This window comes from Schistocerca cancellata, chromosome 7 (assembly GCF_023864275.1).
Source record: "Schistocerca cancellata isolate TAMUIC-IGC-003103 chromosome 7, iqSchCanc2.1, whole genome shotgun sequence".
Lineage (NCBI taxonomy): Eukaryota > Metazoa > Arthropoda > Insecta > Orthoptera > Acrididae > Schistocerca > Schistocerca cancellata.
Window position 1 is genome coordinate 498,434,978 of NC_064632.1, and position 27,650 is coordinate 498,462,627.

Sequence of the window (27,650 nt, forward strand, 5' to 3'; positions counted from 1 at the left end):
CGGTCAGCGGTGAGGGTCGGCTACGGGACTAACAGCGCGTCTTCAGGTGAGGGCCCTTAGTCACCACTAAGTGGCGTGAGGTATTGGGTAGCGCCGAGACCAGTGTCCCTCAAAGCCAGGTACTTGCATGTAAACTAACTGCGTTACAAGCCGAAGTGGAGCTAGCGTAATCATGTCTGCGATGCTCTTGGCTGATAACAGGTCGTCAGTGTTAGGTGTACCACTGGGTTCTTTTTCGTAGCAAAATCACTTTTCGTCACATTCTGACAATTACTTCACATAACTATTACTTGTGAGTCTTCGATCGTCAGTCCACCAATAATGTTAAAATACCCTAGAATATGAATTAACATTCTATATGTATTTCAATTGCAACGTATCTTGAAGTTAATACTACTCGAATATTTTGCTGGAGCCTCAGTATTGGCATATATCGTTGTGAGATTGCACCCACATACATGTAGTGATGTAATAACGTTTGTACTTGCCTTCGTGTGTAGTAAAAACGTGCTGCAGCAAATTTAGCAAACATTCTGCCTGACACCATCCGTCTGTTTTGAACTGTGTGATTGAACTGTTAGTTACAAACCGCTCGTCGGAATCAAATAGGCGTCAAATCCGTGACATTTCGCAACAAAACTGTATATTACCGATCTAACCTAACTCTCAGGCTACGCTGTGTATCAGTAGGTCACGGTTTATTGAAAACATGTAATACAGGGACAAAATATGTATTTTCAGTTTCCTGTTTGCGCAGATGACACACAAGTCGTTAAGTCAGGGTTAAAGCCGACGTCGGATACAAGTAGTTTCAAACTGCAACGGACGGATGTCGAACGTCATACGCGGATTTATCCAGGAAATACTTAGCCGCCAGATTTTTTTTCTGCCATTAGCTACTCTGGATATGCAACTGAACGCCATGTTGCAAAGGAAGAGGCTTAAGATATATCGATTGAAAGACTTAATCTATTCAATACAATTGCGCTTACTCCATGGGCAACCTACAATGGGAAGAAAGAGGTTTTAATTGGCTTTAGAGTATCGCAAAAAATTCATAAAATTAGAAACGATTTGGTTTAGATGCTGTGTGTGTGTGTGTGTGTGTGTGTGTGTGTGTGTGTGTGTGTGTGTGTGTGTGTGTGTGTGTGTGTGTGTGTGAAAAAACTGTGGGAATAAATGCACTGTACTCCTATTTGTACTCCTATACAAATAATCTCATTCTAGTGTACTTTCCAGTGATACTGACGTCTATAAATGTGTGGTTTCTGGAGTACGAATTTGTGGACAAAGCATAAGCAAGTCTTCCGTTAGACGTGACAATCGAGTGAGAAAAGATTGTTCGTAAGTGTCAACAAATATGAAGAAATCTTTCACTCGATGCAGTAAATTATGCTGCAAAGACAATGTAACTGAAATGCCACGAAATCTAAAATTTTGTCAAAGTATTTAATGTATTCGTGGTAGAAACATGTTCCTGCATGTAAAAGGGAACTGAATATATTATTTAAACTTGCTTGGCAAAGGCTGCTGTACATCAGTAAGGGGGCTTCACTCGGGGAGACAAAGTAGTAACACTTTGGAGAAACGTTAGTGAATAGCATTGCCGGATATCATTAGATTCTTTATCGTGAACTGTTCCCGAAGTAGAATTAAATTTTCGCGATCCCATTCGTACATGTAAGCTAAGAAGGATTTGTTTAGGTAAACTATTGCTGCCGTAAGTACGTCCTCAAAGACGTCAGAGTAGTGCACTGTTAACCACTTGATCAGAGTTGTAGCCATGCGATGTTAGGTGTTCTTTTGTGGCAGTAATTTGTGTATACACTCAGGGGGGTTAAATATTAGCCTTCTGTGAAATGTATAAATTTTTTCCAGTCAAAGCAAGTAGTAAACAGATCAAACGCGAGATCTGTAAGTTTGTGATCTTGCAAGGCTGTAGTACGGCAGTTCGTATTGTGTGCTCTATTACTACTACTACTACTACACGTGTATGTCGTCTGAAACTACAGCGCAAAGTGTAGACACTGAGAGAATGAGGGAACAATTGTGGGTGACAGTCAGCAGGCCGGAATTTGTTTCGGAACAGAATGGCGCGAGATAAGTGCTTGTGACGCTACAGGAATTCTATTGCTGTCTCTAGGCGTGATTTGTTGGACGCTTAGAAGACAAGATTAAAGGCCATCACTCGTAAATATGTATTCCTCCTGAATATTATAGGCGTGCAGCGAGTACCAGTTAGGTGCTCGTGTAATGGTAGCGAAATGAGTATGTGGTGTTAATAAACGTGTAAATAGTGGCCCCTTTTAAATGCCTATCAGATATCTCTTAGTTACTGAAATCTGACGTTAACATCTCTGGAAATTAACAATTAACATATCTTAATGATAAAGTGCCCGACTATGTTGGTAATTAAATACAATAAAGCGACTAGGTTAGTGCTACGCTGTCCGAAACTGCAGAAGAGACCTTCTTAAACACGAAAATATTTAGCAATGATAATGGCGATGGAGGTAGATTAGGTTCCTAAATCCGGCAGGCCGTTCACCCAAAGCTGTTAATGTAACTAGACTAATCCCCGTACTCACCAGCAGAAAACATCCTGACGACCTCCTCTCCTGAGTTGATAAAACTTCAGTACGCTGGCCTGTGACCCTATCTGAAGCTTGGGCACTGCTAGTCATAAATACAGGAAACGCTCAATAGAGAGAAATTGCGGTCTCCAAATGTGTGGTCGGAGCGAAATAATCAAACCTACCTCGTCACTGTGGTGTGTCAAACAGATTTCACATCTACTTATGAACACAAATAAAGCCGTTAAACAGTTGGCGGAGTCGCTGGTACTTAAACTTAGGCAATACGGTTTTAAGTTTGTAACGAATCCGTAGCTGTAACAGGTCGTAATTTTCTCTAGTGACTGGTACTGACGTCTACGTAAGTTGGTACTCTTCGTATTAAGGCTACTTCGCATGGTGTCAAGGTGTGTGAGTGGTGCTGATACAACACAGGCGGTGGTTCTTATTTAAAAAGCAGTAATCGTAGGCATTTGAATAGCCAGTCCGAAGAGCATTATTATGATACATTCTGGACTTGGATGCAGTATCATAACATGGTTTTAAGACTTCACGTACTGTTGCCACTGGATGGTATAAGCGATTAGTATCATTCCATGATACAATGATCGTGGTCAGTGCGCAAGAAACCGAAGCAGGAATTCAGAATTTGTTTAAAATGTGGTAATGAGCTTAAACTGTTGTCAGTGAAGTCACATTACTTTAAATTTACGTCTAAATTTGCTCTCCTTAGTCAGTCTCAGTGAATTTCGTACAGTCTACACCTGATAAAAATTTTGCCCTCTCCACTCATTTAAAATCGCAAATTTGTTTCTAAATGTGGAAAAATGTCAAATGACACTTGACTAGTTCCCTGTAAATAGCGGGGAAGGTCGGAAAACGGTAACTGGATATTGCCTGAAGCAAGAAAACGGCCAGTGAAGCACTAGTGCTGACTGATTGACAAATTTTGCTAAACCAGAATACTGTTTGGTGGACAGAAAGGTCCGCAGCTAGTGGTCGTGCGGTAGCGTTCTCGCTTCCCGCGCCCGAGTTCCCGGGTTCGATTCCCGGCGGGGTCAGGGATTTTCTCTGCCTCGTGATGACTGGGTGTTGTGTGATGTCCTTGAGTTAGTTAGGTTTAAGTAGTTCTAAGTTCTATGGGACTGATGACCATAGATGTTAAGTCCCATAGTGCTCAGAGCCATCTGAACCATTTTTTTTTTTTTTGGACAGAAGGTATTCAAACGTAATCAGCCCTCATTTCTTCCTCAAATTTCCATTGGAAAAGGAATTCATTTTTTCACATATCCAGTTTTTATCCCTCGCAGTGGTTGCATTGCTATTAGAGGTTATCCTGATTTCGTCAACGTATGTTGGTAGCGTCCTTCAGAAAATTCAGCCCCCAGTAGAGAACGTATTGTGTAGTGATTGCGGCAGTTCAAACACGGCATGGAGAAATTCCAGGCAGACTGAAAGTGCATCTACGAGCGCATCTACGAGACATTGGCTCCTTAGGTATTTGGGTATCCAAGCACAGGTAACGGCCAACACTCACAGCTACATTTCTGGTAGAATCTCTCGTACTGTTGAGAGATCATTGGTGTCCTCGATCGGTAAGGCAATAGCTCTAGGAAAGCAATCTTCTGGTTTAGATTCCCGGTGCAGTACACAGTTTAAATCTTCCAGGAAGTTGCGGATCCGATCACATTCGGCTACGAATGATAAATCAGGTAATATTTAATTCATTCCTCTGAATGTAGGAATTTCAGACAAATATCTAAGACATCAGATGTGAAAATGTAACACAAAGGCATTCCATCTCGGTGGAGTTTGATATTTCAGCCACCACTAAAGTTCGCTGAGATTACATTTTAAATTGTAACAACGTTACACATGTCTTCTACAACTATTATGCAACTGAAACTTTCATACAATATTCGTTATTTTCGATCATTGTTTTGCCACTTTTTCTGGTTTTCATTGTTGAGGGACAGACTTGGATTCGGCAGACTCCGCTCTGCTGTGAGTTACAGAAATTTACTGCCATCTATTAAGTGACTGGATTGTCGTGATAAAACTCCATGATGCAGTTTTATCTGGCAGAACTCAGTCTGCAAGTGGTCAGCGCTGCCTGACAGCCCTCATCAGTCATCAACCGAAGTGCTGACATGAGTCAGCGAGTCAGTAGCAATAGGTGAACAATTGGTAAAAGAATCGCCATGAAAGAGTCGGAAGACGCAAAACACACGCAGGAGCGGGAGTTTCCTCAAAACTCCAGAAAATCTGTCAATCGTTTATCAGATTAATGTGACAAACTTGGTACATAAATGTTTTTCCCAGTCCGCAACAACGAAACACTGTCTCACTCTAAAGCAATGTGTGTAAAGTTCACACTACGAATACATCATACAGAAAGATTACGTTTAAACATTCCCTCTTCTTTTTCCCGACGGTACTAGAATAATAAACGTCGTCGCAAAATTTCTTAAATTTCCCTTCCAAGAAATATCTTAGTTTGTGTTTACAGAAACTAACTTAGTCTTTCCATATCGCATTCGTACGGATGCCGAAACGAATGTTCACACGGATTCTAGTACTAAATGTGTACAACCATACTTATTTTATATTTTTGATAGAGCCTCAAGTACCGAGGAACATTAATCGGTAGTTGTGTAGATAGTTGCGCGTCTGTTTGATATTAGAGTAGTGAGAGACCTTGCAGAGCAGCATGTATTCTATCGACATTTACCAAATTACACACATAATTTACTTTTAAATTCTGCAAATATAAATGGAAAAATCAGTTCCGTATAATGCAGCCAGTATTCTTCGTATTATAAAAAAGGAATGGCTTTACTCCTGCAGCGAGAAACCATGGTGTAAAACTGGAATTCGTACTGGTTTGTCTGAATCGACATTATAGAATATCAATAAGCGACTTTAGCTCTCACTAAACAGCAACCAGATCTGCTAAATTTGGACAGGACATATAAAAAGCAGTGAAGAATGGAAATGGCAATGTGAACACACATCACAGTATGACATTTGCAAAAAATAGTTCGCATTTTGTGTTGATGTAAGTGGAACTGGTTTGATATATCTGTGAAACAAAATTGGCTCTTTATTCTTTAAATTCAAAAATAAAGGTGGCTATAATTATTAAAATAGTCTGATAAAGACTGACAAAATTCGGTTTGATCTAGTAATATTCCAAACACATTAGATTTTGCTGCCGGCTATTGCGTTCGGAAAACTATGAAAAAAAAATAAAATTATTTTCATAGTGTGACACATTTACCTATAGAACTTCTCTACATTTTTGTGAAATAATGGAAAAATTGGTATTGACTTGAACAAATAGTAAAACAATAGCCCTACCAGGAATAGTTAGCTGAGATGAATAAGAATACTGCGTAACAGTGACGAACTGTTGCGGCAGCAAATTCACGACGTACTTAGTGTGCTCCAAAGTTATTTCGAACTGTAATAAAATGGTGTAAACATATTGCGCCACTCAAATTTCCATTATGATAAACTAAGATTCGTTTAACATATCCTTCCATTTTCTATAAAAGATACTTACAAGGGAACCTCCCCGTCACACCCCCCTCAGATATAAGTTGGCACAGTGGATAGGCCTTGAAAAACTGAACGCAGATCAATCGAGAGAACAGGAAGAAGTTGTGTGGAAGTATGAAAAAAATAAGTAAAACATACAGAGTAGTCCCTGTGCAAGATAGGCAACATTAAGGAGAGTGCGAGCTAAGGACCGCCTTGGTCCTGTGGTTAGCGTGAGCAGCTGAGAAGTGAGAGGTCCTTGGTTCAAGTCTTCCCTCGAGTTGAAAGTATAACTTTTTATTTTCAGTTTATGTGAAAAACTTACGTTTTCATCACTTTTTTGAGTGATAATCACATCCACAAGAAAACATAAATCGGGCAAGGTAGAAGAATCTTTTTACCCATTCGCCAAGTGTACAAGTTAGGTGGGTCGACAACATATTCCTGTCATGTGACGCACATGCCGTCACCAGTGTCGTATATAATATATCAACGTGTTTTCCTGTGGAGTCGGTTGACCTATGACCTTTCGATCAAATGTTTTCGGTTCCCATTGGAGAGGCACGTCCTTTCGTTTACTAATCGCACGGTTTTGGGTTGCGGTCGCAAAACACATGTTGTTGTTGTTGTGGTCTTCAGTCCTGAGACTGGTTTGATGCAGCTCTCCATGCTACTCTATCCTGTGCAAGCTTCATCATCTCCCAGTACCTACTGCAACGTACATCCTTCTGAATCTGCTTAGTGTATTGATCTCTTGGTCTCCCTCTACGATTTTTACCCTCCACGCTGCCCTCCAATGCTAAAATTGTGATCCCTCGATGCCTCAGAACATGTCCTACCAACCGATCCCTTCTTCTAGACAAGTTGTGCCACAAATTTCTCTTCTCCCCAATCCTATTCAATACCTCCTCATTAGTTACGTGATCTACCCACCTTATCTTCAGCATTCTTCTGTAGCACCACATTTCGAAAGCTTCTATTCTCTTTTTGTCCAAACTAGTTATCGTCCATGTCTCACTTCCATACATGGCTACACTCCATACAAATACTTTCAGAAGCGACTTCCTGACACCTAAATCTATATTCGATGTTAACAAATTTCTCTTCTTGAGAAACGTTTTCCTTGCCATTGCCAGTCTACATTTTATATCCTCTCTACTTCGACCATCATCGGTTATTTTACTCCCTAAATAGCAAAACTCCTTTACTACTTTAAGTGTCTCATTTCCTAATCTAATTCCCTCAGCATCACCCGACCTTATTCGACTACATTCCATTATCCTCGTTTTGCTTTTATTGATGTTCATCTTATATCCTCCTTTCAAGACACTGTCCATTCCGTTCAACTGCTCTTCCAAGTCCTTTGCTGTCTCTGACAGAATTACAATGTCATCGGCGAACCTCAAAGTTTTTACTTCTCCATGAATTTTAATACCTACTCCGAATTTTTCTTTTGTTTCCTTTACTGCTTGCTCAATATACAGATTGAATAACATCGGGGAGAGGCTACAATCCTGTCTCACTCCTTTCCCAACCACTGCTTCCCTTTCATGCCCCTCGACTCTTATAACTGCCATCTGGTTTCTGTACAAATTGTAAATAGCTTTTCGCTCCCTGTATTTTACCCCTGCCACCTTCAGAATTTGAAAGAGAGTATTCCAGTCAACATTGTCAAAAGCTTTCTCTAAGTCTACAAATGCTAGAAACGTAGGTTTGCCTTTTCTTAATCTTTCTTCCAAGATAAGTCGTAAGGTCAGTATTTCCTCACGTGTTCCAACATTTCTACGGAATCCAAACTGATCTTCCCCGAGGTCGGCTTCTACCAGTTCTTCCATTCGTCTGTAAAGAATTCGCGTTAGTATTTTGCAGCTGTGACTTATTAAACTGATTGTTCGGTAATTTTCACATGTGTCAACACCTGCTTTCTTTGGGATTGGAATTATTATATTCTTCTTGAAGTCTGAGGGTATTTCGCCTGTCTCATACATCGTGCTCACCAGATGGTAGAGTTTTGTCATGACTGGCTCTCCCGAGGCCATCAGTAGTTCTAATGGAATGTTGTCTACTCCCGGGGCCTTGTTTTGACTCAGGTCTTTCAGTGCTCTGTCAAACTCTTCACGCAGTATCTTATCTCCCATTTCATCTTCATCTACATCCTCTTCCATTTCCATAATATTGTCCTCAAGTACATCGCCCTTGTATAAACCCTCTATATACTCCTTCCACCTTTCTGCTTTCCCTTCTTTGCTTAGAACTGGGTTGCCATCTGAGCTCTTGATATTCATACAAGTGGCTCTCTTTTCTCCAAAGGTCTCTTTAATTTTCCTGTAGGCAGTATCTATCTTACCCCTAGTGAGACAAGCCTCTACATCCTTACATTTGTCCTCTAGCCATCCCTGCTTAGCCATTTTGCACTTCCTGTCGATTTCATTTTTGAGACGTTTGTATTCCTTTTCGCCTGCTTCATTTACTGCATTTTTATATTTTCTCCTTTCATCAATTAAATTCAAAACACATACACTAAACTTATTACAGTGAACAGAGACGTCAATGAACGGACAGATCATAATTTTGCGAAAATAAAGAAAGTAAACTTTTCACTCAAGGGAAGACTTGAACCAAGGACCTCTTGTTCCGCATCTGCTCACGCTAAAAACGGCACCACGGCGCTCCTGAGCTCAGATTATCCTTAATGTTGCCTATCTTGCACATGGACTACTCAGTTTGTATATTTTGCTTATTTTTGTCATAGCTCCACACAGCTTCTTCCTGTTTTCTCGATTGATCTGTGTTCAGTTTTTCAAGGCCTATCCACTGTGCCAACGTATAACTAAATCTGAGAGGGGTGCGATGGGGAGGTTCCCTTGTTAGTTCTGAGTGTACTTATTGTAGACACACAACCTGTGCCACGTAATAAAGTTCTTGTCAACCTAAGAAAATTGTCCGCAGGGTGTCAGTCTCCTAAGTTGCTAGCCTCATAGTATGTACTATAGTCTTCCTTCATTACTTGTCCCGTAAGTTTATTAAATTCAGCAGCTGTCACAGTATTCCATGTAATACGTCAGATTTCCATCACTGACAGCTTCAATAATAACCTCTCAGTGAATAACATTCTAATTTTGCGAATGGAAGTTCACGTTTGTCTTTAAAACACCAGAAGTTCTGTAGTAAGGATTTAGTTCCGGTAAGTTTGCGTTTTCCTTCGCCAAATTAGTAACACATTTACGGTATCACTACTTCTATGTACTACTACTACTACAACTACTACAACTACTACTACTACTACTACTATCGCATTGACGTACCCCTGACCACGTGCGATGTTATTATTACGAAAGTTTTCTCTACTGGGTGCCAGAATAGTTGGAATTACTCAGAAAAGCCAACTGGCTGCCTGGCCAGGAGGCAGCAACGTCGTGTTTGCTCCTCAGAAGCATGCTGGGGAGACGAGGTGAAGCAGTAACAACTTAAGACTTCGATTTTCCCAAAAGTGGAGACACTTAAATCCTGCTCGAGAGCATTGTCCCTCTCACAAGAATTAGCCAGCCATATACTTAACAATTTGTTCGAAAGTTTCCTCTGATCTTCGTTAAGTATACCTTACCATCGCTAATAATGTCAACGCGACTTAACAGTCACGTTGCGTGCTTATTCTGCGAGGTAACAGCGCGCGCCACTCTGAACTTGGACGTGGCTCCGGCTCCATTGTAACGTGACAATTCGTTCACAATGCGACCAGGTCCACCGTTGACCTTGACCATTATCAGAATGTTTTCGTTCACTTATCTCAATGTTCTTAGGTGTCTGTGCAATACCACCTGGGATACAGACCGCTCTGTTCTCCTGCGATTGTATCAAGCGTTGGTCCAGTCTAATTTAGACTAAGGAAGTCCTGTCTATGGATCTGCGTCGCCTTCGACACTGCAGATACTAGACCCCATCCATCACTGTGGGGTCCGACTTGCGACTGGTGCCTTCCGGACTAGCCCCGTACTTAGCCTTCTCGCAGAGGCGGGGATTTCGCCACTGCGAGTTTTGCGCCAGCAACAGCTGATATCCTATGCGCTCCGCATTCTCTGTACAGTCTCCTTTATCCAGACACGGAGATCACCCTCCCACAGCGGCGGCCACGATGTGGGCTTACCATGTATGTCAGCATTCAGTCGCTCTTTTCTGAGCTCCAGCAATTGTCTTTGCCACCTCTGTTCTCCGCTCACGCACGTACCCCTCCATGGTGCGTCTCTCGGCCGCAAATCTGTCTTGATCTCTCAATCGATTCAAAGGATTCTGTCCCTCCGATGGCTCCTCGCCACCAGTTCTCCTGTCTCCTCAGTTCGTTTCAGGGTTCAGAAGTGATCTATACTGATGGCTCCATGGTTGCTGGCCGCACTGGTTTTGCTTACACCTATGCGCGACGCACGGAACTTCGCTCCTTGCCAGATGGCAGCAGTGTTTTTACTGCAGAATTGGTAGCCATCTTGCGCGCTGGACAATATCCGCTCCTGCTCAGGACTATCCTTCACTATCTGTAGTGACTCAAAGAGGTTTGACGCTATCGGCCAATACTTCCCTCGCCAGCTGTTGGTCGTCGCTGTCCAGGACTCGTTCTCTCCTCGTTCTCTCCTCGCTCAACATCGATGCTCGGTGGTTTTCATTTGGACCCCAGGCCATGGTGGGATTCCTGGCAATGAACTTGCCGATCGACTGGCTAGATTAGCTACTACCAGGCCATCTCTCTCTATTGGCATTCCAGAAATAGACCTTCGCTCGGCCTTACGTCGTCAGGTTTTGTGCCTTTGGAATGCATAATGGACCACTTTCTTCGCCGAACAAGCTCGGGGCAATTAAGGATTCTACAAATCCATGGTGGTCCTCCTTACGGGCCTCTCGTAAGGCCTCTGTCGTCCTCTGCCGGCTCCGTATCAGCCATACTTTTTTGACTCAGTTATCTCCTCCGTCGTGAGGACCCCTCCCCCCCTTCTCTGTCGTTGTGGATTGATGTTGACTGGCTCAAATCTTATTGGACTGCCCTAACTTAGCCACCCTACGGCGGACTTTTCTCTTTCCAGAATCGCTACCTCTGTTGTTGGCTGACGATGCCTCAGCGGTGGATCTCGTTTTACGTTTTATTCGTAATGGGTTTTTTATCGCCTCAGTTAAGGGAGGGGCCTTCCACCTTATCGCTGAGTGGGGGGATGGCAGGATTTCATGCTCCCCCTTCACCCCAACTGGACTGGCTTCAACTGGGCTTGGTGGTTCACCCCGACCCTCTGCCTTCTCATTCCTTTCCTCATGGGGTCTGTTATGTCCTGAGCATCTCTCTTCTCTTGTGCTTCTTCCTTTATGCCCTGTCATTAGTCACTTTCTTTCCCTAACCTCGTCTTCTGTCCCTTTCCTTACTTCCCTGTCAATAGTTTATCATTTTATGGATGTTGTAGTTCCTCCTTTAATGTAGGATTTTATCGGTTTTAATCAATCTCAGGTCGGAGGGATTGATGACCGTGTAGTTTGGTCCCTTCTCCAACCAACCAACCAACCTTTTCGTTCACTTGTTTAAGGAGCTCGAGATGCCGGAAGGACATGAAGAGGAAACCCCCGCAGGTGCGCAGACGGACAGCATCACTTTCTTCGGCGAACTCGAAGAGCTGTCGCAGGAGAGAAGCGGGCAGGAAGCGGAGGCGGTCACCACGACGCCTGACAAGAATGGGACCAGCGTAGCGACGCAGCTGCTCGCAGCCTTCGTTGGTAAGAACAGCTTCCTCAGGTGCATGCTGGTGGATAGCAGTTCCAGTAATAAGCCGTCAGTTCTATAATTAATCAAAATAGTCAGAGAAAAGGTGGAAACTTAAATGAGGAAGAATGTTACCTCACCGTTTTGTAAATGGATAAAGCTCTACTCGGTAGGTTCCATTCTCTACCCTTGGGCTTGGAAGAGGGCGCCTTGGAGTGCTAGGGAAGTTGGCTGAAGGCTGGGAACAGACGTTTAGCTTGCGTATATCAGAAAGATGTCGTTACAACGTACCCTCCCTCAAATGCTCTCACCTCCCTGTTACGCACTGTGGGAGGTCTCGGACGAAAAAAGGCGGTCAAACTAGACACTGTCACAGTGCTCGTACCTATCACTTAGTCGAGAAAGGCTGCTGCTCTGCCGAGAGGAAACACTGATGTGCTGCACTTAAAAAAAATGCAGCTTTTTGAGTCCAGGCTTCTGACCGTTTCGAAACGGTGCGCTAAGAATTTCTCTTGTGCCAACATCTTCATACACTACCACTGAAAACATACCTCAGTTATTTGTAAATGTGTTCGTCTTTGTACTCACCTACAGTTTTTGCGCTGGTTTCCTCTAGTACTTAAAAAGTTATTCCCTGATGTCTTAATACGTGTCCTACAATCCTATCCCTTCTTGCCATTGTTTCCCGTATGCTCCTATCTTTCCCAGTTGTAGGGATAGCCTCCTTGTTGCTTATCCCACATGTGAACTTGATATTAAACATCTGTAGCATCCTATTTAAACATTCTCGTTTCTGGAAAAACTGTCTTACAAGGTATTAAGATTAACTGTATGCGTGCCTGTTTCTCGTCAGATTAAGGCCGACGTTCGATACCAGCAGATTCCTCTTAGCCGGAAGTGCTCCTTGCCTGTGCTAATCTGCTTTTAGTATCGTTCCTGCTTCGTCCGTCATACGTTACTTTGCCTCAGACGTAGCACAATTCCTTAACATCGCCTGTTACGTAGTCACCAATTCTAATAACTTCATCGCTGCTGCCATTTCTACTAGTCACTTCAGTCTTTCTTTCATTTACTCTCAGACCGTATTCTGTTGACTGTTCATTCCGTTCAGCATGTCAGGAAATCACCCTTTTGCTGAGTATATCGTTGCTACCTTTCATCTTCAGTTTTAATAACTCTGTTGTACCTTTTTATTTCGGTCACTGATGGTTCGATGTAAGGATCAAACAGATGGGGCGAATGTGTACTTCCGTCGTACGCCCACCGATCGTAGTCTTCCATTCTTATGGTTCACGCTGTACTTGCCTTAGAGTTCTCCTATTTTATTTTTTTCAGGATTTCAAACACCATGTCAATTTCACTTCGTTCAGCCTTCTTTCAGGTCGACATATCCTACGATAGTGTCCAGATGTTTGTCTTGCGTCCATTATCAACCACAATGTAAAATGACGCTGGTGCCCTTACATTTTGGAAAACGTACCAGATTGTCATTTAGCAGTTCCTCAGTTCTCCATTGTTTTCCGGTAAATTATTACTGTCAGCAAATTGGGTGAGACGTTAAGACTGTTGTGACAATCTCGCATTTATCTACTATTTCTTTCCTTGGAATTGTGTGGACGATAGCAAAATCAGACGCATAAATTCCACACAGCAACTCGAATAGATTACAGTAATCCGAAGCAATTCATCTATTCCTTCTGAAAATTTTCGAAAGCTCTTTCAAACGATCACTCTAATACTGGATCCCCTACGTATTTTGTATTAGTTTCACTTGGCTAAAATTTTGCCGGTAAAAGAGAAGAATCTGTTACTCATATTAGCTTACGAGATGATGGTGGTAAGTTGAAACATTTATAGAACGTAAAGTTCGCCGTATTCTCAACGTAATTAACACAATCACTTTTCAACTGTAAGCGAGGACATTAATCGAAATCATATTGTCTGCTCAGCTGCGTGTTCATATTTCCATGTTACGGTCTTCAGTCATGAAACTGGTTTGATGCAGCTATCCATGCTACTCCATCCTGTGCAAGGTGCTTCATTTCCCAGTACGTAATGCAGCCTACATCCTTCTGAATCTGCTTAACGTATTCATCTCTTGGTCTCTCTCTACCATTTTTACTCTCCACGCTGCCCTCCAATACTAAATTGGTGATACCTTGATGCCTCAGAACATGTCCTACCAACCGATCCCTTCTTCTAGTCAAGTTGTCACAAACTACTCTTCTCCCCAATTCTATTCAATACCTCATTATGTGATCTACCCACCTAATCTTCAGCATACTTCTGTAGCACCACATTTCGAAAGCTTCTATTCTCCTTGTCCAAACTATTTATCGTCCATGTTTCACTTCCATACATGGCTACTCTCCATACAAATACTTTCAGAAACGACTTCCTGACAAATCTATACTCGATGTTAACAAATTTATCTTCTTCAGAAACGCTTTCCTTGCCATTGACAGTCTACATTTTATTTCCTCTCTACTTCGACCATAAGTTATTTTGCTCCCCAAATAGCAAAGCTCCTTTACTACTTTGTGTCATTTCCTAATCTAATTCCCTCAGCACCCCCTACCTAATCTAATTCACGCAGCATCACCCGACTTAGTTCTACTACATTCCATTGCCCCCATTTTGCTTTCGTTCATCATACATCCTTTCAAGACACTGTCCATTCCGTTCAACTGCTGTTCCAAGTTCTTCGCTGTCTCTGACAGAATTACAATGTCATCGGTGAACCTCAGTTTTTATTTCTCCATGGATTTTAATACCTACTCCGAATTTTTCTTTCGTTTCCTTTACTGCTTGCTCAATATACAGATTGAATAACATCGTGGAGAGGCTACAACCCTGTCTCACTCCCTTCCCAACCACTGCTTCCCTTTCATGCCCCTCGACTCTGCCATCTGCTTTCTGTACAAATTGTAAATAGCCTTCCGCTCCCTGTATTTTACCCTTGCCACCTTCATAATTTGAAAGAGGGTAGTCCAGTAAACATTGTCGAAAGCTTTCTCTAAGTCTACAAATGCTAGAAACGTAGGTTTGCCTTTCCTTAATCTTTCATCTAAAATAAGTCGTAGGGTCAGTATTGCCTCACGTGTTCCAATATTTCTACGGAATCCAAACTGATCTTCCCCGAGGTCGGCTTCTACCAGTTTTTCCGTTTGTCTGTAAAGAATTAGTATTTTGCAGCCGTGGCTTATTAAACTGATAGTTCGGTAATTTTCACATCTGTCAACACCTGCTTTCTTTGGGACTGGAATTATTATATTCTTCTTGAAGACTGAGGTTATTTCGCCTGTCTCGTACATCTTGCTCACGAGATGGTAGAGTTTTGTCAGGACTGGCTCTCCCAAGGCTGTCAGTAGTTCTAATGGAATGTTGTCTATTCCCGGGGCCTTGTTTCGACTCAGGTCTTCCAGTGCTCTGTCAAACTCTTCACGCAGTATCATATCTCCCATTTCAATTTCATTTACATCCTCTTCTATTTCCATAATATTGTCCTAAAGTACACCGCCCTTGTATAGACCCTCTATATACTCCTTCCAACTTTCTGCCTTCCTTCTTTGCTTAGACATATTTGCATATGTAAGAGCAACTCCTAAATAAGTAGGTACATCTTCGGCTGACACTATTATCAGAATTTCCATGTTTCTTCTCCATTTCCATTATTGCATTGCAGTTCAGGTATTGTGATGGCTTTTATGGCTTAGTAGACCACTCTTGGCATAAAACACGTGGTCACATTACGCATGGGTGTGGAGGACGTGGCCTGGGTGGTAAAGTTTGCATCTCGTAAGTTTTTCATATTCCTGCCTCCATCGTTGCTGCTCAAAACGTAAGACAGCAGTTGATGGAGTTGTTCCATTGTTTAGCTTCTGTGCACGAATTACTTCGGTCAATATTTACTCTTTAGGTTCTTCTTGAATTGATTCTTCTAGCACTTCAGAGAACCACAGGGCCTTCTAACGGTACACTTCACTACTCAAAATTTGTCCAGCAAGTATCTCATCCGCTGGACATTACCAATCCTTCTGCTTTGGTGACCAATAAGTGGCTTCTATACTATACATCTATACTCTCTCAAGAATAGTATTGCATGAAGAAATCCATTTGATGTTCATAATGTATCTAAGCTTCTGTTGGTTGGAGCTCTCCAGTACACGGCTATACAGTGTCCAGGATTCGCAACCATAGAGCCGCGTAGAAACAACTACTGCTTGATACACCATTAGTCTGGTGCAGAGAGGAAGAGCTAATGTAGGAGAGTTCCAAATGAAACATGAGAGCCACGCATTCTGTTCTCCACGTCCGATGGGCAGTTAGGTGATAATGTCTTAAAGGAAGTGATCTACTTGTTCCAAACGTGTGCTAGAACTGATAATGGAAGTAGGAAAGGCAGTAGAGGAGAGGGCTGTGCTAGTACTTTTTTGGTTGTTGCTCAAGTCAAACCATTCGTATGCAGTACCAAAACAATTCACTGTTGAAGCTCTGGCGTGTGCTGGAGAAACGTTCTCGGCATACTGCAGTTTAGCCGCTGAGTGAGAATATTGTATACAACGCAGCCTGGCAATTTTGCTAGCTATTCTCCTTTAAATAGGTACAAAAAGGCTTGAAACGGCAGTTTTAGCCATATTCCTCTTGGACTATTGCAGTGAGGGCACCAATAATGCTGTCGGTAGCTCAACTAGACCATCATAGTAAGTTTCAGCTGAAACACGATTAGCAAATAGCTACGCACTATGGAGAGTCAGTTTTATTTTGTGCCTCACAATCAAAAGTGGATTTCGCAACGCTCTTCACCGCTTTCGACCACCCAATGGCCGTCGTCAGACTAAGAGAATGCGGGACTGTGTGTAACGTTCCTGTTGCGTTGTAAATATAAAGCAATTCTGTTAGCAACGGGAGGTTGTCACCGACTGCAGCCTCCTCGTTTAGTCTGATCACAGCCTGGTCGAAGATGTGAAATGGTTTGTGACAGTCGTAAAAATTACTACCTAGTCTAATTTCCGTGGTTACTACACCGAGCACGTTCACTTGCAAACGGAGACGAAAAGAATATGAGAACAAATTAGAAATTATATTCGCACAGAAAATGTCAGAAAACAGAGGATTAAAGCACAACTTTTTGAAATCGCCAAATCAAATGGTACTTTCTTCTTTCAAAAATTGGTCTTCCTCTGTAATATGAACAATCCGTCTTCATGGTTTCATGTTTGTATTGTGAACGTGTCGAGAAAACACACACACACACACACACACACACACACACACACACACACACACACACACACACACACACACCATGCCCGAAGGAGGACTCGAACCTCCGCCGGAAAGCCTTCCTGTTGTGGATCGGCACATGGAATTTTTAAGAATGATAGTGAGAACACCTCATGACCGTTTAGAGATAGTATGGTCAAACTATAGGGTTGGCAAGCAAGTTTGTAACCTTTTCCCAAGGTACAGTATATAAACAAGATGAGACTTCAGTCATCAGTAATAAATTTTCCTTCAGTACTTAAGTCTGTCAAGACTGGGATAACTTTCGCTCCTGCGACTGTAGAAATGTGTTCTTGAGGCGAAGAACCCGTCGAGCCATGTTCGGAGCATATTGAAGGTTGTTCGATATGGAGGAAAAGTCGCAAATCTGAGGGCGCAAAATCAGGTGAAAAAAAATTGCATACCCAACTCACGTATACCGTTCTTTGTCAGTTCAGTAAAAACGCCGGTGGGCGTTATCGTGGATTAGCATTACTTCATGTAGTCCGTCTGGTCGTTGTTCTTGGATTCAGTCTGCAAGACGTCGAAATTGGCAACAAATGTCAGCAGTGATGCTTACACCTAAGGTAAACAATTCGTAGTTCATGACACACTCGTTGTTCCACCAATGCGTAACGTTAACCATTGTGGGTGAATTCAGGTCTTTGTACGGGAAACCGCTGCTTTTAGGCTCGACAGTTCCTTCCTTTTCCTTACGTTGGCATAGACACAATTTCTCGTTATCGGTAACTAGAGGATAGACACATAGTCATCGGATTTTTGTGATTCTGGCTTAGCGCAAGGATGCTAAACGTTTTAAAGCGTGACATCTACTACTAACAATGTAGTATATTTAGACATCTACTGACTTGGAAATTCATGAAGGTTTTAGCACTAAACAACACTGTAGCCAAAATTAACCATTTTAGTTACACAAAATAAATAGTTCTCTGCATCAAAAGTTATAGGCCTACTAGTCAATTTTCAAGACACTACACATAAAAAAATTAAAATGTGGACCTTCATAAATCTTGGCTCAAGCGTTAAAGGTGGTGAAATGGAGATGGAAAAGAGATGGAGATAGTATTACTGCCAGAAATACCGAGCGAAACACCGTTTCAAGAAAACGGTATTTTACAAAAATAGCTAATTCAGATTTCTGAGAAGTTTTGAAAGGAGGCTCTTAAAGAGATTGCGGTCGACCGGTGGATCGTGATGGGCGGGCTGAGCAACCCTGACTTACAGCACGGGGTGCCCATACACCCGAGTTTTGAACCTTCCTCTTCGCAGGCCAATGTCGCATGATGGCGGAATGATGACAGATCATATTTGACAATTACTGAGTACACTGCCATCGATCATTGTCGACTAATGAGTTTAAACGATCTTTCCTATCCCCAAAGCTTTTCCTGAGCGTGGAGTCACTGTTAAAGCGATCCTGCTTAAAACTAGAAACGAACTTCCTTGCCGTGCTCTGTCGGATGGTATTATGCCTACATGGTACCTCTACTGCTTTCACAGCTCTACTATATACAAACGAAAGAATACAGGAAATGTTGCGGTTTCTCGACTTGGCACTTCTTCCGTCGTCCACGTCACCAATTAAAAAAAATTGCTATTTGTAAACTCAAATAGCAACAGTGAACTACAAATAAAGGCTATCGATAAACAAGCCCAAAGCAACAGGACAGCCAACATGAAAACAAAAACGTTAAGAGCTTATGCACCAACCTAATATATATTTGTGTAAGGGAAGGTTCACTCAAGATTTGATTACAGTAAAAAAACTTGGTGAAATTTTTCATGTAACGTTCAGTGTGTACTGCTGCAATATAGCTATTCTTTTGTAATATACATTTTCTGATGCGCTTAAAACTTACGGTAATTCAAAAATCTTTTTAAGCATAAACGCTCATGCTTGCCGGGTATATAACTAAAGTTTATCATTCAACGAGGACTGTAACCCGTGACTTAGACGCCTGTACACCACATGAACATAATTTCTTGCACGTATATGCTGGTGTTCATGGAATGTTCCGTACGCATGAGCATACCACACCTAGACTAAAGAAGCATATACAGCACGCAAATAATGAGTCTCCTTACCGTGTGTGTCCCCGAAGTTCACACATTTTCGTCTCGGCTGGTCGCACTTCAGTTCTACATAGGACAGATACATCTGCAGACACTCATTGGCGGGAGAGGTTTTTGCCTCAGTTGGGATATTATGTCATGGAATATTGCAAGAAAGCACAACAGAAGATATCTTCAAGCAATACTTAAAGTATTATAAGGAAGGTTCTGTCTGTAGATTTACCGTTGCAAAACAGGAAGTAGACTTTTCGATCTCCACAATTCCTTTTTATTTCGCACGGTTTGAGAGTCGTCTTAACAATCTGTGCAAGTACTGACATCCCTGTCTTAATTCTTTATTTTTGTATACCACGTCAATTTGGAAAATTTAAGTCCTGAACAGCTTAACCAGAGCACAAAAATGTCTTGTATGAAACTCACATGGCTTCTAATGGATTTGTTGAATGTGTTGAATATTTCTTCCAATATCACAATGAATAAAGGCATTTTCCATACTGAATAATCTACCGCGTTAGTATTTAGTCCTTCGTTGTAGATTAAGTTACATCATGGCTTTCCCAAACCTGCTATTTGCATCTAATTAATGATTTTCTAATAATAGGTACTTCGCGATATGTACGTTTTCCACAAAGCTAATAGTTTTATCGTTTTGTGGCGTAACTGTGGTTCACGCGGTGAACCAGAACTCCACAGGCAAACGTTCACGGGTGGTAATGTGGATCAAAAAGTATAGAAACATGGACTCGATAGTGCATACCTTAAGAGCTTTAACCACTCCTTCGGTGGTAGATGCGACCCACAGTATCGAAAAAGAAAGTGCTCCTGGCTCCTGAAGTATTAACGGCCCCTATTTACCATATATTTCCACATTATGTTCATACTATAACCTCTGACATTTCGTCTATGTTCTGGTTCACCTTGTATGTATACTAGCACTTCCCTGTATAGAGTTGCGTTTATCACAAAAACTTCAGCATCATTCAAACTATTACCATCATTGTTGAAAGAGCCATTGTGTTAAATTTCATTCTGTTTTCAGTATTACATGTATGTATCATATTCAGATTAGTTAAGTCAACAATACCAGCATGCTACAGGAAATAATTCGCACTCTTCCCTATTCTTTACATAGTTCGATGAGAAATGTTTCTATTTTTATGCCGTATACGAATAGCTGATGTGCAGCACGTCCAAAATGTTTCGTAAAACTTAATACACACAGTATTGTAACTAAGTATCTCGGTGAAACAAAAAGCTGCCGGAAATAAGTATTGAGTACAGGAATATGATGCAGGTTTTACTACACTCGGTAAGTTTGGTAACGAACAACTGTTGGTCTCGTCGACAATGTCCCCAACCTTAATTTAATAGTTCGTGCGCATTGTTCCATAATTTCGGGCGAGCTGCCGGATGCTTGCAACTTCCTGCCAGAATATTTCGGCGCAGTCTCCTGTCAATCTACAGGTATCATTTGAAGATGGCCAGAAGACGATGCGCCGAAAATTGTGGCAAGAAGTTGCAAACATCCGGCAGCTTGCTCGAAATTTTGTGGAACAATACAGGGTGTTACAAAAAGGTACGGCTGAACTTTCAGGAAACATTCCTCACACACAAGAAAGAAAATGTTCTGTGGACATGTGTCCGGAAACGCTTAATTCCCATGTTAGAGCTCATTTTATTACTTCTCTTCAAATGACATTAATCATGGAATGGAAACACACAGCGACAGAACGTACCAGCGTGACTTCAAACACTTTGTTACAGGAAATGTTCAAAATGTCCTCCGTTAGCGAGGATACATGCATCCACCCTCCGTCGCATGGAATCCCTGATGGGCTGATGCAGCCCTGGAGAATGGCGTATTGTATCACAGCCGTCCTCAATACGAGCACGAAGAGTCTCTACATTTGGTACCGGGGCTGCGTAGACGAGAGCTTTCAAATGCCCCCATAAATGAAAGTCAAGAGGGTCGAGGTCAGGAGAGCGTGGAGGCCATGGAATTGGTCCGCCTCTACCAATCCATCGGTCACCGAATCTGTTGTTGAGAAGCGTACGAACACTGACTGCAATGTGCAGGATCTCCATCGTGCATGAACCACATGTTGTCATACTTGTAAGGGCACATGTTCTAGCAGCATAGGTAAAGTATCCCGTATGAAATCATGGCGGTGAATCGAGGAAGTACAGTACATAGTGACGAAACTAAAGGGCTCTAACATAGAAATTAAGCGTTTCCGGACACATGTCCACATAACATCTTTTCTTTGTGTGTGAGGAATGTTTCCTGAAAGTTTGGACGTACCTTTTTGTAACACCCTGTATGTACGCCGGGAAAGTTTTAAATCTCAGTTCGTGCACACTTACCTCCTCGCTCATGGAGCATTTATCGTTACTTCTCCATGTGCGTTTAATATACCATGGAGCAGGAAGGAGTACCTTGGAAAGTGGGAGCACTGTACCCAGAAAAGTTGGACATACTCACTCATCCGTAATTAAGGAAATATATCGTTGATAGACATGTACTAGAAAAGGGTTTCTTAAAGCCACTGATGCCAAGAATCTCGATAGAGAAATTTGCATGGTAGAATTCGATGGGATGTTTTTGGGCATGGAGAAAAGTTCGAGCAATAAGCATGGTCAGTTGTCGATGAGTGACGTCCTGAAGAACACAGTGCGAAAATTACCAGGAGAGCAATAAAATCACGTGCATCGTAGTGTTCGAAAAGCGATACGGCTACATGGTTTTCAACCGAGTTCTGTTTCGGAAATTAGTCACTGTAATCATGGTGTACTGAACAGTTGTCTTGCGCTTACGTCATTGCTCTTAGATGCAAACATGAGAAGAAAGTAAATTGATTCCTGGTCATTTGATCCTAACCTCAAAGTTACCAATTGAGAATCCTCTAAAATACGTAAAAGTTAGATCTTCTAAGCGCTGTGAAACCCACGAATATTGACTTACAGAATCCATTAACAAGTGTGCATGGTCCAAGTAATGAGGTTTGCATCGCAACCTGCAGTGTTGCAATGGTTTGCGTGTCTAACTACTACTCCTTAAGAGACAATCGTACAAAGTTTGCATAAGTACTACTTTAATTAACCAGTCTAATGGGCACAGAACATCATGCGAAGAACGGTTAGTAATTTAAATCTTCCTGGTAATCCAAAAGCGCTGGGACCTGGAGTTTTGCCTTCAGTAAGAGATCAGCTTGCCAACTAACTAATCCAGGCACTTTTCAGGATGTGTTCTAAAAAGTTACAAAATAGTGCATACTCTGCATATAGTAGCAGATATCATTCCACAAAAACTGACACAAGATGTGACAATGCCACTCCCCACGATGTAGTTCTGTCGGGTGCTAATTCCGTTCCTTCTATGCTGCTGGAAGTTTGAGCATAAGCAATTATGCCTCGCCCCCAGTGCTATTCGGAAAGTAATGTCAGATCGGTCGCAGAAAGGACATCACAGTGAAAATCGAAACTTTCATTTGCAATAGTTAGCTGCACCTTCCAGCTACTTCATTACATAGTCACCGCTCCGACTTGACATGGCGTTGTACCAACTTTTCAATATCTTCATCATAGAAGGAAGCCGCGTATGCTTTCCATCGTTTATCCACTCTGGTCTGCAGTTAAACGAGTCTGTTAAAATGTTGTTCATGCAGTTCATGTGAGCAGCATCTCCAGGAGCAAAGGCTGCGCTGATGTGTGGTTCGTTACACTTCGAATCGCTGCCGCTGTAGTGTGCGGCCGAGAACTGTAATGAAGAGATGTGACAGTAATTAGAAGGAAGTCAGCGTTGACCGTAATATTGATGGTTTATTGATGTTTTGTTGTTGTGGTCTTCAGTCCTGAGACTTGTTTGATGCAGCTCTCCATACTACATCCTGTGCAAGCTTCATCTCCCAGTACCTACTGCAACCTACATCCTTCTGAATCTGCTTAGTGTATTCATCTCTTGCTCTCCCTCTACGATTTTTACCCTCCACGCTGCCCTCCAATACTAAATTGGTGATCCCTTGATGCCTCAGAACATGTCCTACCAAGCGGTCCCTTCTTCTAGTCAAGTTCTGCCACAAACTTCTCTTCTACCCAATCCTATTCAATACTTCCTCATTAGTTATGTGATCTACCCATCTAATCTTCAGCATTCTTCTGTAGCACCACATTTCGAAAGCTTCTATTCTCTTCTTGTCCAAACTATTTATCGTCCATGTTTCACTTCCATGCATGGCTACACTCCATACAAATACTTTCAGAAATGACTTCCTGACACATTTACACTCGATGTTAACAAATTCCTCTTCAGAAACGCTTTCCTTGCCATTGCCAGTCTACATTTTATATCCTCTCTACTTCGACCATCATCAGTTATTTTGTTCCCCAAATAGCATAACTCCTTTACTACTTTAAGTGTATCATTTCCTAATCTAATTCCCTCAGCATCACCCGACTTAATTCGACTACATTCCATTATCCTCGTTTTGCTTTTGTTGATCATCTTATATCCTCCTTTCAAGACGCTATCCATTCCATTCAACTGCTCTTCAAAGTCCTTTGCTGTCTTTGACCGAATTACAGTATCATCGGCGAACCTCAAAGTTTTTATTTCTTCTCCATGTATTTTAATACCTACTCAGATTTTGTTTCCTTTACTGCTTGCTCAATATACAGATTGAATAACATCGGGGAGAGGCTACAACCCTGTCTCACTCCCTTCCCAACCACTGCTTCCCTTTCATGCCCCTCGGCTCTTATTACTGCCATCTGGTTTCTGTACAAATTGTAAGTAGCCTTTCGCTCCTTGTATTTTACCCCTGCCAGCTTTAGAATTTGAAGGAGTATTCCAATCAACATTGTCAAAAGCATTTCTCTAAGTCTACAAATGCTAGAAACGGAGGTTTGCCTTTCCTTAATCTTTCTTCTAATATAAGTCGTAAGGTCAGTAGTGCCTCACGTGTTCCAGTATTTCTACGGAATCCAAACTGATCTTCCCCGAGGTCGGCTTCTACTAGTTTTTCCATTGGTCTGTAAAGAATTCGTGTTAGTATTTTGCAGCTGTGGTTTATTAAACTGATTGTTCGGTAATTTTCACATCTGTCAACACCAGTTTTCTTTGGATTTGGAATTATTATATTCTTCTTGAAGTCTGAGGGTATTTCGCCTGTTTCATACATCTTGCTCACCAGATGGTAGTTTTGTCAGGACTGGCTCTCCCAAGGCCGTCAGTAGTTCCAATGGAATGTTGTCTATTCCCGGGGCCTTGTTTAGACTTCGATAGCAAATAGATTTTCAATCGCATAGTGATCTTCAGTCCTGTGGTGTACAAATAAACTCATAGGCACTGGTATCAAGTTATTATCAGTAACCAAAGCTATGAAACGATCACAATAACTAGTTCCACGTATATGGTCGTTGTGCACACAGCACTCCATGGAGTCGCCAATCAATGTGACAGATACGTTACGGAGGGCTGAATGAAATGGGGCGAAACCTCAGTGGGCACCCACACTTCGTGGGAGACACTGTTGTTACAGGCATCTTTGTGCTCACTGAGTGCTCAGAATGCGAAGAGCGATGTGACTGTATCAGACATTGCCCGACGCATAAGTGCAAAGTTTGATCACATTTTCGCTGGCATTTAGATTTCGCGACCTATCAGACTTTACTCTCCGAATAGCCCTCATGTGTCTGCTAGTAACACAAGGAATGCAGAAACTTGAGTAAAGAAATTGTGGTGGTGGCACTTCAGCATAAAAGCTGTGGTGAAATGTCATGAGTAATTACTAGATACGTAATTTGCAAGAGCATTGAAACGTCCCCTTAGAAAAATTTATGAATGACTGTGCTGATAAACCCCATACGTTATTTGATTTTCAAACAGCTGAGCAGAACTCAACGTACTCAGATTTCGCTCTTTACCTATTCTGATCAACACTAAACTGAGACAATATTTTTAGCGCAACGCAATTTGACTTTCAATAATTCCTACAAAAGAATTGCCCTGACTAAAATTAACCTATATCTTTCATAAAGAACTTACCTCACAAAAATCTTCGTTACTCGAACTACTGCAATACAGCGAGCGCCACTACTGCCAGCTAAATAAGTTTCAAACTACTGAGGCCACTAACTACTGATAGGCATAGTTAGCAAATGAAAGATTTTGATTGAGAACCATGTATTTACCTTAATAGTGTTCAAAAGTCATATAGCAGTTTGACATCCAGTCTTACAAATTTACTATATCTGATGGACACCCGACCAGATCATCCGCTCTCAAAACTCCATTTCTCTCCCCACATCCACCACTGCTGGCGGCTCACCTCCAGCTCAACAACGCTACGCGCTGTTAACAGCCTACTGCCAAACACTACAATGGCATTACTCCAACAATGCAAACCAACCACAGCCTTCACACAGCAGTCAGTGATTTTCATATAGAGCGCTACGTGGCGTTACCAACATAAAAACCTAAACAGCCTACTTACAGCATTACTAGTTTAGTCTGTAAGGAAGTTAAAGAACAGTAGGCCTACACACCTTCAGACTGAAAGTCTCTATGGCTTAATACTTAAATTGACAAGCAGCCAGGAAATTTAAACACTAATATGTCAATTAAAAATGAATTTATAACAGATTTGCTTGTAAATAAACTGCTTATTTCCACAGCTCACCTGATTTCGCTGAACTGTGGATACGCAGTTGGCTGGGCAGCTGTGGCCATCCCAGTGCTGAAGTCCAACGGCACAGAGTATAGCCCACCAGCCTTGCACAGGCCACTTACCACGCAAGAGTGCTCGTGGGTGGTGAGTGCGTCGCTCATTTCCTCGGCGGTGGGCCCCATGCTGAGCAGCCAGGTGAGCCGTTGCTGGGGCTTCAAGCTGGCCGGCTACCTGGTGGGCATCACTGCGACCCTGGGAGGTGTGGCCATCCTGGTGGCACGAGGGTTGGCAGCCCTGCTGGCCGGTCGTGTGGTGGTCGGCATGGCGATGGGGGCTGTTCCAGTGGTGGCAAACGCCTACATGGCCGACGCAGCCCAGCAGCACGTGCGCGGAGCTCTAGGCACCTTCTTCGCACTCCTCTTCAACGCTGGCATCCTGCTCGCCTACATCGTGGGCGCCGTAGCCACGTACCTGGAAGTGTGTGCAGTTGCCGTCGGCTTGCCAGTCCTCTACACGGTCTGCTTCTTCTTCCTGCCAGAGTCGCCACGGTATCTCCTGTCGAGTGGTAAAGTTGAAGAGGCGGAGAAGTCGCTGCGCTGGTTCCGCCCTGTCGGCCACGACGTAGAGGGCGAACTAAAACTGATGAGATACGAGGTCGAGTCGAAGTCGACTGAGGGAGGCATGTCTGTGGCCGAATTCTTCAGGGACCGTGCGTCTCGCCTCGGGTTTATTGCGTTCCTTGTCCTCATCCTGAACCAGAATCTAGATGGCACTGGGGTGATACTGAACTACGTGGTGGAGATGTTCTCTGCAGCAGACGCCACTGTGTCTGCCCAGTGGGCGGCAGTGGTGGTGGCCGCAGTACAGCTCTTGGCGACCCTCCTGTCTTCAGTGCTGGTGGACCGCGTCGGACGGCGACCACTGCTGATGGCTTCTAATGCGGGTATGGGCACATGCCTGACAGCTGTTGGTTTGTACTTCTTTGCCTTGGGCAGCGGTTACGACGTCTCCTCGCTGTGGTGGATCCCTATCACCTCATTATCCTTGTCCTTGGTCCTGAACGCCTGTGGTATAGGATCGTTGCTCTTCGTCATCGCCACTGAACTGTTCTCCTCGGATGCTCAGGCTGTAGCTTTCTCCATGGGTTTCACTGCTGCTGTAGTGGTCAATGCAACAGTTTTGAAATTCTACGTCGTGCTCCTCGATTGGATAGACATATATGGCTGCTATTGGCTGTTCGCCGTTTCCTGCCTTGTCAGCAATGTTTACATATTCTTCTTCTTGCCGGAGACAAAGAACCGTCCAATAACGGATATTGTTGCTGAGCTAAATGGAGAGAAAAAGGAAAAGTTGCCGTACTCTAGCCTTTCCGATTCAGAGGATGGCAGAACTGAGTCTGTCAATACTTTGAAAGGTGGACATTGTGCAGCATAGACGTAAAATGAGTCCTTGTCTATTCTTCTTCAGCATAAAGTATGTGTAACAATTTTAAGTTGGAAAAGGTTTTTAGTATCACAGAATTTTCTGAATAGTCAATTCTTTCGTAACACACACACACACACACACACACACACACACACACACACACACACACACACACACACACAAACAATCTGGAAACTAAATATGGTCAGTGTAAAAAAGTTAATATGGTAAAACTGTTGAGAGAGCTGAAGAAAAGGGGTTTCTCTGATCTGTTACCAGTAGTACCACACTTCATTGTTAAATTTCAGCGCATGGTTAACCCCTAGTGAACCACACGTTATGGGTCAATGAGAAGAA

General features: G+C 42.6%; 1 protein-coding gene across 1 annotated transcript; it reads left to right on the top strand.

The window, feature by feature from the left end:
* LOC126092440 (facilitated trehalose transporter Tret1-like) lies at positions 1 to 27,392 on the top strand. The gene is made up of 3 exons (XM_049908040.1): positions 1 to 46; positions 11,672 to 11,858; positions 25,876 to 27,392. Exons 2-3 carry the CDS (start codon positions 11,681 to 11,683, stop codon positions 27,300 to 27,302), a joined length of 1,605 nt encoding a protein of 534 aa, XP_049763997.1. The 5' UTR covers positions 1 to 46; positions 11,672 to 11,680; the 3' UTR covers positions 27,303 to 27,392.
* The last annotated feature ends 258 nt before the right edge of the window (positions 27,393 to 27,650 follow it).

What these genes read in the sequence shown, in the direction of transcription:
- LOC126092440 (XM_049908040.1), top strand. Translation starts at nt 11,681, where the DNA reads ATGCCGGAAGGACATGAAGAGGAAACCCCCGCAGGTGCGCAGACGGAC. An exon ending in GCTGCTCGCAGCCTTCGTTG is followed by an intron (nt 11,859 to 25,875) that starts GTAAGAACAGCT and finishes TTATTTCCACAG; the next exon opens with CTCACCTGATTTCGCTGAAC.